Genomic DNA, 11,194 nt, shown 5'->3' with positions numbered 1-11,194 from the left:
GGGCAAAAAAAAAGCAAGATCCTATAAACCACTCTGATAAAACCAGGAAGAAGTCAGGCTCACATAAGGATGTGGGGAGGCAGGGGCCCTCAGAAATCCAGCTGCCCCTTAGCGGGGAGCCACAAGGGCAAGGAGTAGACTTAGGGCAGAGTTGGAGACTTGATACATAAATTAACATGATGCATCAGACTCTGGTGGTATAGCCTGTTGCCTACCCAGTCGGGAGGCATAGCTTGGCAGGACAAGTCTGCTTTCCAAAGGGGTCACTTTGTTTGTTCTCCTTTTTCCAGAACTGGGGAGAGAAGGGGCGCTTTCTCCTGGGAACTCTCAGAAAATCACGTTGTTGCTTCAGTCTCCAGCTGTCAAGTTCCTCACCAACCCTGAATTCTTCACTGTATTACATGCCAACTATGTGAGTCCACTGAGTGCACACAGGGGGTGAGCCCATCAGGGGGAACAGGCAGGGGGAGGAGCAAGGAGCCCTCATGTGCTTACAGATGGTTCCTCTTCATTGTGGGCAAGTGGAAAGGACTGTCCATTGCCTTCATCTTTCTCTCTGTCTGCCTCCTGGGATGGAGAGAAGGTAGTTTAAAAAATGGCACACAGTGGCAGAGTCCCCAACTTCTTCTTTTTTAATTAAATTTTATGTTTATTTTTTGTTTACATCATTCATTTCCACAAGATTTTGAATAACATATTTTCTCCCCGTCTTTCCCCTACCCACCACCCCAAAACAGTGATCCCACTGTATACCCCCTCCCCCAATCTGCTCTCTCCTATATCCTCCCCCATACTCCCTCCAACTTTCCAGTAGGGCAAGATGGATCTCTATACCCCACTGCCTGTATATCTTATTTCCCAGTTGCATGTAAATAATAATAATAATGATAATATTTTTTAAACATTTTATTTTAAAGCTTTGAATTCCAGATTTTTTTCCCTTCCTCCCTCATCACCCACCCTTACTGGGAAGAAAAGCAATTCAATATAGGTTGTACATTTGTTGTAGCTATGCAAAACATTTCCATAGTGGATATATGGTGAAAGACTGACTATATTTCCCTCCATCCTATCCCACCCACACACTTATTCTGTTCTCTACTTTGATCCTGTCCCTTTTCAAAATTGGGTGCTTCCAACTTCCCTTCCCCCCCCAAGCCTTCCCTCCCTTCCATTATCCCCCCTCTCTTCCCCTTCCTCCTTACTCTCCTATTGGATGAGATACACTATTTAGTGTGTATGTCATTCCCTCCCTTTGCCAAATTCAATGAGTATAAGGTTTACCCATTCCGTTTTGCCTTCTTATTCTTCCCCTCCATTGTAACAGTTTTCCCTTACCTCTTTTATAAGAGATAATTTACCCTATTCTGTTGCTCCCCATCTCCTCTCATTATATTCCTCTCTCACCTCTTAATTTCACCTTTTAAGTACCATCCCTTCCTATTCAACTGGTCCTGTGCCCTCTACCTATGTATACTTGTACACATATATACACACACTCACATATGGATTCATATACCCATATACCCTCCTATATAGACATATATATGTGTGTGTGTGTGTGTATATATATATATATATATATTATATACATTAATGTTCCCTTCAACTATTCTCATACTGAGAAAAGTTTCATCAGTTACAATTATCATTTTTCCATGTAGGAATATAAGTAGTTCAACTTTGATAAGTTCCTTATGATTTCTTTTCCCTATTTACATTCTCATGCTTCTCTTGTGTCTTGTATCTCAACGTCAAGTTTTCTATTCAACTCTGTTTTTTTTTTCATCAAGAATGCTTGAAAGTTCTCTTTGTCATTGAATGAACACATTTTCCCCTGAAACATAATACTCAGTTTTGCTGGGTAGGTGATTCTTGGTTTTAATCCCAGCTCCTTTAATCTCCCAGAATATCATATTCCAAGCCCTTAGATCCCTCAGTGTAGAAGCTGCTAGATCCTGTGTTATCCTGATTGTGTTTTCACAATATTAAAATTGTTTATTCTTGGCTGCTTATAATATTTTCTCCTTGATCTGGGAATTCTGGAACCTGCCTATAATATTCCTAGGAGTTTTCTTTTTGGGATTTTTTTCAGGAGGTGATCAGTGGATTCTTTCAACCTCTATTTTACCCTCTGGTTCTAAAACAGCAGGGCAATTTTCCTTGAGAATTTCTTGAAGGATAATTTCTAGGTTCTTTTTTTGATCATGGCTTTCAGGTAGTCTAATAATTTTTAAATTATCTCTCCTGGATCTATTTTCCAGGTCAGTGGTTTTTTCCAATGAGATACTTCACATTGCCTTCTATTTTTTCATTTGTTTGGAACTGTTTAATAGTATCCTGATTTCTCATAAAGTCACTAGCTTCCATTTGCTTCAATTTAATTCTGAAGGAATGATTCTCTTCAGTGAGCTTTTGAGAGTCTTTTTCCATCTGGCAAATTTGGCTTTTTAAGGCATTATTCTCCTCATTGGCTTTTTGGGGCTCTTTTGCCATTGAGTTAGTCTGTTTTTTAAGGTGTTATTTTCTTAAGTCAGGTTGTTGACTCTTTTCATGTTTTCTTGCATCATTGTCACTTCTCTTCCCAATTTTTCCTCCACTTCTCTTATTTGGTTTTCAAAATCCTTCTTAAGCTCCTCTATGGCCTGCAACCAATTCATATTTTTCTTGGAAAGTTTTGTTGCAGGAGTTTTGACTTTGGTGTCTTCCTCCTGTTCCATGCTTTGATCTTTTTTGTCCCCAGAATAGGAGTGTAAAGTTGGACTGCTATGCTTGCTTTGCTTCCTTTGCTTGCTCATGTTGCCACTCAATTACTTGACTTTTGAGCTTTTTGCCACAGTAGAACTCTGCTTCCAGAAAAGGGAGCTTTGTCCCAAACTGCTGGGGTTTTCTCAGCTGCTGGAGCTATTAGTTGGCTGCCCTCTCTGAAGCCTCCACAGGCTCTGGCAAACTGGTCATGCACCCCAGGACCTCCAGCCTAGACAGTGATTCAGATCCAAGCAGGTTAAAGCAAGAGCGATTACCCCTTAGACTGGTCACTCGGTCCCCCTACAATCTAAAGGCCAGGAGATCTGAAGCAGCCATGAGGCTGAGGCCGCAGTGCCTCAGCCACTTCTGCCACTTCTCCCCCCGGAGGCAGAGGCCAGACCATACTCCCGAACTCCCTGTTCCCAAAGTCCCCACTAACCTCTCATTTTGTCTTTGCATTGATGGATTGATAATTCTGGAAACCGCCACAGCTTCTGGTGATCCACTCAGTCACCAACTTCTTACAAAGCCTTGAGACATCTGTGTGTGTTGCTCGGGAGACACAGACACATAGAGAGGTGTCGGCACACATGGCCATCAGTGCCCATGAGGTAGCTTTCATTTTCAGACGCTGCTGGGACCCTTGGCAGTGATGCTGGCACATCCCTTCATCACAAATAGCTACAGAGAAGCAGTTTCTTGGACCGCTCTTCCCACAGTTCCTTGGGACAGCCCTGGGAGGGGGTTACAGGCACATTTGGGAGTAGGGGATTTGCACACTAATACCTGTGTTTCAGGGAAATCATTTTGGTGGCATTATCCAGGTGCTAAGGGAGCAGCTAAGTGGTCCCATACACTGCACTTGGAATTAGAAATATCTGAGTTTGAATCCTGCTCAGAGACTTAATAGCTACATGATCTGGGCCTGTCACTTAACTGCTGTCTGCTTTAGTCCTCTCATCTCTCGATTTTCATGATAATCACAGAAGACATGTTTAAAGTGTTCCACAAAGCTTGAGACACTGCAGAAATATTAACTAGTACTAATGTAAATAATATTAATAAGGTCAGATTGAGGAGGGAGGAAGCTGGAGGCAGGAAGGTCGATGAGGAGGCCTTTGCAATAGCACAGGTAGGAGGTGATGAGAGCCTGAAGCAGGGAGTGGAGAGGAGAGGTGGGATGGGAGGAGTATGGACCAGATTGAGGACAGGTGGGATGTGTGGAGGGAGGAAGAGGAAAGAGCTAGGAAGAACTCACCTCAGCCGGGATGGGAGAGTGGGGAGAAGAAACGCTGATCCACCGAGGCCAGGGAACTACAGAATGCCGCCTTTGGGCTACCACTGCAGGAAAGGATGGCCTCCCCTCAGGATGACAAAGTTACCACCCAAGAGAACCGCTTGTTTTTAAAGGAAGGGCCTGCCTGGGAAAACCAGGCCCAAAGGGGAGCTCCCCCAGCAAAAAGAGGTGGCCTCCAAACAGAGGCCAGGGAGCTGGTCATCCCAGAAAGGCTTTTCTGTGAGGTGCTCTCCCTTTCCTTGAGGAACAGGGGAATGAGACAAGGGAGGAATGGTAGATGAGTTATCTCTTTGTGAGGGCAGCTAAGCACAGCTTAGGAAGACCCGAGTTCAAATCCAGCTTCAGGTACTTCTTAGCTGGGCGACTGAGGGCAAGTCACCTAACTGTGCTCAACCTCAGTTTCCCTATCTGTTAAGTGAGGGGGGTGTTGCCTACCCTCTCCATTCTGTTGTGAGGATCATATGAGATCACATTTGTAAAGAGCTATGTAAACATTAGCTTTCATTATTGTATCCCTAGAACCTAGCATAGGCCTTCCATACAGCAGGTGCTTAATCATCGTTTAATGATCTGGCTGTCGGCCACCCAAAAGGAGCACATGCTGGTTAATGGAAGCATGACCGGGGAGATCCTGCAGGTGTGTTCTCCTGTATACAATAGGCACTCAGTAATGCTTATTGACTTAAGCTGGATAGCACAGTCCTGTGTGTGGATATATTCTCCAAACTCTAAAGCCCCAGGAATATTTATTGCTGGGATCTGCCAGGAGATAGTCTGAACTTGGCCAAGTGGGCTCTGAGTCACCAGGCAGGACCCTGAGCCAGCACAGACCCACTCCAGCCTGGAAGGACCTGTCATGGTCTGGGTTCTTCTAGTCAAGCCTCGGAGAAGGGAGAAGCCACTGGGGGAGAATGCCTTCTGAGAGTCACCGCTCCAGGAATATCTAAGGATAATTTGTATGCATTCAGATAACCAATGGTTGCCCTCAAGACATCAGGAGAATCAGAGGGTAGACTCCCTGAGAGGAGCTCATGGGAGGACATGGACGAGCCTCCCCAGGGTGGTCAGGCAAGGATAGGCTGCAGTTTGGGTCTTTGAAGGGGCTACTCCCTCATAGGGAATCCACAACCCATCGGAGCATTGAAGTACACCAGGACCATCTGAGTATTCATTTCCCGAATATTCTTTGGAGAAATCTGAAGTGCTTTGAGAATAAATCTTCCCTTTCATATGAACCTGGTCCCCAGGGTCTGTCTCCCCACTCTGTGCTCCCCTCTTACGAGAAGGCAAGGTCTCACTCCAGGGCCTGTCTCTTCTTTCCCCTGATGGGGGAAGCTGGCACAGAGATGCGGATTTGAAGTTAGGCATTTCAGTCCTGGCTCTGCCACTTGCTACCTGGCTGACCTGTACAGGGACCTCAGTTTCCTCATTTGTAAAATGGGAGGAGGGGCATTGTCCATGACTTCTGAGCTTCCTTCCAGCTCCAAATCTAGGTCCATCCCCGCCCATCAGCCCCACACTCAGGGCCATGCGTTGGGCGCTGAGAGGGCCTCTCCTCTGCCCCCAGAGTGCCTACCGCGCCTTCACCAACAGCACCTGCCTGAAGCACATGATCCTGAAGGTCCGTCGGGATGCTCGGAACTTTGAACGCTACCAGCACAACCGCGACTTGGTGAACTTTATCAACATGTTTGCAGATACCCGCCTGGAGTTACCCCGAGGCTGGGAAATCAAGACTGACCAGCAGGGCAAGGTGAGTGGGTGCACCCCTGGGTGCGCCCTGGCGGGGGGACCACTGGTGGTCCAGGCTCTCGGCAGGTGTGGGCCGGTCTGGAGAAGGTGGTGGGAAAGCAGAGAAGGTGGTGGGAAGGTGACAGTGGGAGGCATGAGAGATGGCGCTGGGCAGCCGAGCCGCCCCCCCCCCACCTCTGGCCTCAGGCCTGCTTACCTTCCCTTGAGCTTGAGGGCCAAGGTCAGGGTCAAGGCTGCAGCTATCCCAGGGAATGCCGGAGGGCCTGTGGCCATGGGGAGCCTCATCACCCTTAATTATCTGAGCACCCATTCCTCACACTCTTAGATGGCCTCAGGAGACAGCATCTCCAGCCCAGGCCTCCTTCAGGCATAAGAGTTCACCTTTCTGAGCCCAAATGAAAACACTGTGGCTTTAGAAACCCAATGAGCTCTCCAGGCAGGGGCAGAGGAGGATGGATGCGGGAAGGCCTAGCCCCCTCAACTTTTGTTTTCAGTCATGTCTGACTCTTCGTGACCCCCTATGGAGTTTTCTTGGCAGAGATGCTGGAGGGGTTTGCCATTCCCTTTTCCAGCTCATCTTACTGATAAGGAAACCAGGGCCAACAGGGTTAAGTGACTTGCTGTCTGAGGCAGGATTTGAAGTCAAGTCTCCTGATTCAGGCCTGGCGCCCAATCCACTGCACCACCCAGCTGCCCCTGATCTTTTTAAAGAGCTCTTAGTAACCACTTTAGGAGGCCCCATGAGCTCCCCCTCCCCAAATCCCTGCTCTTTCTTCCAGATATGAGCCCACTGGAGCACGCAGGGAAATTCTAACTGGCCTCAATACAGCATCCTGGAGTTGACACAATCCCCTTCGAGACACAATACTCTTGTTTGAGTCTCACAACCACCATGGGAGAGGGGAGCATCTAGTCTGACAGATGAGGAAACTGAGGCTCAGAGAGGTCACACTTTTTGACCAGGGTCCCCCAACAAGTCAGTGTGAGAAGTAGGATCTGAACCCAGATCTCTCTGACTCCAACTCAGCCTGTCATCCTCTGGGCCTCCCAGTAGTAAAAATGAAGTAGTTGAAGTCAGAGCTCCTTTCTCTGAAGTTCTGGGTCCAGGCTGGCGTGGAGATGCAGCTGGTTCTCTCAGAGGGATGCCAGGTGGCTGGGAGGGAAGCAGCCTGGCATCCCTACTCTATTAGGCACGGAGGTTAGAGGCCATGGAAGGTAGAGACCAGGGTGAGGAGAGCCCAGGGCCCATGCCAAGCCCAGCCCTCTCTGTGCTCGTGGTTCTTCTCCTGCCAAACACAGGGTGGGTTTGTTCTTTCCCTCTGGCAGTCTTTCTTTGTGGACCACAACAGCCGAGCAACCACTTTCATTGACCCCCGGATCCCTCTTCAGAATGGACGTCTGCCCAACCACCTGACCCACAGGCAGCATCTCCAACGACTGCGCAGCTACAGTGCTGGGGAGGTGAGTCCACCCATCCCTGATGCAGTATCACGACCCCCTGTGAGGACGCCAGAGCTGGGCTGGGCGGTGGTATGGCCCCCCTCTCCCTTCCTTCCATCATCCGGTCACCAGCCTGGGAGCCGGGCGGATGGCAGCTTGACCGTTTGCCACTATCTAATCCAATTGGACTTACTATATGCCAGACAATGACGTAGGCACAAAGACACACAGGAAACAGCTTCTGCTGTGGAGGAATTTCCATCTAACAGAGCAGGCACCATGCAGATAGAAAGTGGATAAAAAGTAACCAGGCAGGAGCAGCATTAGGGTGGGGGAACAGTGGGGACTAGGAGAGGCCCTGGTAGGGTGGAGGGGCCTCACCAGAAGTGGAGATGAGGGCTGCGTGCATCCAGGGTGGCAGGCCAGCCAGCAAAAGACACGTTCCCCCTACCCCCTACATTTCCTCCCAGTACCCCCCAAAGGACTGGCCTCCTCCTGGGCCCACACTTCCTTGTGGCACAGAGAAGGGGCTCCATGGCATTCCTAGACCCCTCCCCTGGACTCCTGAGACTCCGCTTTCCCCAGCCCTTTGATGCTGCCCTGATCCGGCATGCCTTGTCCCAGCTTAGAGGAACCCTCTGTGTCACATGTCTCTTTTCTCACCTCCACGGCCTCAGGCTCAGCCCACCCTTGAGCACCGGGCCTTTGGTGGAATTGGATTGCCAGCATAAGAAACATTAGAGGGGGCCTAATAAAGGAGGCAAAATACCTTCCAGCCCTTTCTGGTCCTATGGCGCTATGAATGGAGGAGCCCTGATGACCACAGGTGTCCCTGGTCCCTTCTCACATAGAGAAGGGCAGCCTTCCTGTTTGCTCTCAAGACCACAGCCTCCTTACCTGAAGGAGCTCAGGGTCCTCAGTGGGTCATGGCCAGGCCTTGCCTCTGGGTAAGTCGCCCATGCTTCCCCAGCAGACAGGCTCCCTCTGAGGCCTCCCAGAGCTAAAGGATCCCATGACTGAAGGCAGGCCCACGGCATCCCAGGATCATCATGGCAGAGCTGAACGGGGGCCTGTGGAACATGGAGTCCAACCCCATCATTTTACAGGAGCTGACAGATCTCTACCCTTGGGTTGTACTGATGGAGGATTTTGCGCAGGGTGCCCCTTTTTCAGAAGGCTGTTTCGAGAGGACGCCCAAACTGTTGGAGGGCCTTGAGTTCAAGCCAGAGGAGAACTGGGTGGAGGAACCTGGAGATGCTTAGCTCAGAGTCGGGGGGACAGGAAGGCTGTCATGGAAAGGAGGCTTACACTTGTTCACTTTGAGCCCAAAGGACAGAGACAGAAGCAAGGAAGGGAAGTGACAATGAGAAAGATTCATCTCCATGTAAGGGGGAGAAGGGAAAGGAGATATCCCAGTATGAGATGGGCTTCCTGTACAGGAAGCAAGCTGCCTGTCAGTGAGGTCTCTAAGCACTCTTGGTGACCTCCTGCCTCATGATCGATGGAAGGGATTCTTGCTCAGGTTCAGGCCGATTTAGACATACAAAGATATACAAAATCTCACCTCTGAGATTCTGGGACGAGCCATGTTCCCAGTCATGTATGTTGACATCACAAATGCACGCTTAACGTCACAGACTGAGCTTCCTGGCAATCCTCTGACAATTCCTCTGAAGACATTCTAAGTCTTTTTTTTTAATTGTGCACATAAGTGAGGTTTTCTTTGGGGGGAGTCTTTTCTTTTTCTTTTTTTTGTCTGCTGGGGAGGTGGTATAGTCAACATTCTCAGAATCATGCATATGGAAGGAGCCTGGGGAGGCCATCTAGGCATCCATAAAGTAGCTATCCTGGCCTGGTGAGTTTCTGCAAATGCTGGAGTTTTCCAGGACATGGAACTAAACCTATACTTTATTTGTATACACTCAGATGGCACCAGGGCAATATTTCAGAATGAGCAAAAGTTCTAACTGTACAAGCTGATAATATTTTTGAGAGAGAGAGAGAGACAGAGAGAGAGAGACAGAGAGAGAGACAGAGAGGGAGAGGAGAGAAACAGAGTGAGAAAAAGAGAGAGAGCTCTTATAATCTGCCAAGAATGTTGGGGACAACATGGAGCTTAGTATGAATTGAGACAAGTCAGCACAGATGCCAAGAGGAAAACTTTGTACAACAGAAGGTCAACAGGAAGGTCAAATCACAGATGAACTGAAGCAAGAGTAGAGGTCAGGCCTAGCCATTTCAGTATTTAAATGCCATATGGAAACACCTGCAGGGAAAAGAGTGATTTCTAGATGCTTGAAATTATGATTTGAATTAGGGAGAGATGATAGATAGATAGATAGATAGATAGATGAATGAATGATGGATCGATGGAAGGATGGATGGAAAGACAGATAGATAGATGGCTAGATATATACATACATATACACATACATAAAATAGGCAGATACAGACATATAGATAAAGAAATAGATATAAACATAAATACAGACATCTTTTCCAAATAGCTATTGTACTTTAGAAGTCCATATGCTTTTGGGAATGGGTGCAACATATGATAAATATTTATTAAGTGTTTACTATGTGCCAGGCACTGTGCTAAATGCTGTGGATAGAAATAAGAAAAAGTCCCTGCTCTCAGGAAGCTTGCAGTCTAATGATTGCAGTCATTACAGTAGGAATTTACAATCATTAATTGCAATGTGACCATAGATAAATATAATAGAAATAACTATTTTTAGATGGTGGCATAGCCAGTCACTAAGATCTGGAAAAGGCATCAGATTGGATCCAGATCAGGAAACCCAATAAAAAATCATAGTGAGTCATTTTTTCCAGCCTAGATTTGCATAGGGAAACAGAGGTCTGGGAACCCTGTATCTGGGATCTGTCCAGGGGGGCACACTGCATGGAGCTTTCCAGGGCCCAGAGACTGAAGGAGGACAGAGACAGCGCCCCTGGGCAAGAAGAGGTCCTAGTAGGCTCTGAATTTGTGCAGGATGCACAGCATGATCTAACTGGCTAACAGTGATGGTCCAGCAGCAGTCTAATGGAACTTCCAACCAGGGACAAGCACACAGGTGTATTGCTCAGATCCAAGGCTGGTTCAGGAATGTGCAGAGCTCAGACTGGAAGGACAATAAGGAGACTTTGCTCTGGATCAGACCACTTTGGGAATGCTGAAAACCCATCCCTCACTGTCCCTGGGAAGTGGAATAGAACAACTCTCACTCTTCCCAAGAAAGTAGCAGAAGGACCCAAGTGGACAAAATTTCAGCTCAAACGTCAGAAGTGCACAGAATCCAACTAGCACAAAGTCCCAAATCAGGAAGCAGGTTGGAAGAGTGAGCATCTGAAAAAGAAGCAGAATCCCGCAATGAAGAGCTATTGTGTGAACAGGGTTGCTAAAGACAAAAACCCGAAGAAGAGAATGACTTCAGAACAGCTACAAATAAAGTCATAAAGAAAAACACAGCTTGCACACAAGTCCAGTTAGAATTCCTGGAAGAGATGAAGCAAAGGTTTAAAAAAATAAAAGGAGCAAATTTTTTTTAATGACTGTACTAGAGGAAAAATGGGAAAAGAAATGAGAGCTACATAGCAAAGAAAGATATGGAAAAAATAACTAACAACTTGAAACAAGAGGTATATAGACTTGCCGAAGGCGGGGGGGGGGACTCCCTGAAAATCATAATTGATCAAATAGAAGTTAATGACTTCATAGGACATCAAGAAATAAAGTTAAACAAAACAAGAAAACAAAGTCAAAAGTTTGGAAAAAAAACATTTGAAGTAACTCATAACAAAAAACAACTGATCTGGAAAACAGATCCAGGAGAGGTAATTTAAGAATTAGTGAATTGCCTGAAAGAAGCCATAACCAAAAAAAGAAAAAGGAAGGAAGGAAGGAAAGAAGGAAGGAAGGAAGGAAGGAAGGAAGGAAGGAAGGAAGGAAGG

At 47.2% G+C, this 11,194-nt stretch overlaps 1 protein-coding gene across 1 annotated transcript; it reads left to right on the top strand.

The window, feature by feature from the left end:
* Nucleotides 1-290: 290 nt before the first annotated feature.
* On the top strand, nucleotides 291-7,978 carry LOC138176329 (E3 ubiquitin-protein ligase HECW1-like; the record flags this gene model as incomplete). The annotated part of the gene is made up of 4 exons (XM_069107142.1): nucleotides 291-412; nucleotides 5,613-5,798; nucleotides 7,124-7,327; nucleotides 7,760-7,978. Coding segments are annotated over 4 exons (731 nt in total), but the record flags the coding sequence as incomplete, so codon positions are not given.
* Nucleotides 7,979-11,194: the final 3,216 nt, after the last annotated feature.

Source organism: Petaurus breviceps, unplaced genomic scaffold (genome assembly GCF_028583685.1).
Source record: "Petaurus breviceps papuanus isolate PSGF00001 unplaced genomic scaffold, PetGlider_PUasm1.0 86254, whole genome shotgun sequence".
NCBI lineage: Eukaryota > Metazoa > Chordata > Mammalia > Diprotodontia > Petauridae > Petaurus > Petaurus breviceps.
The sequence above is the reverse complement of the archived record's forward strand: the minus strand, read 5'-3'. Positions and strand labels throughout refer to the sequence as shown.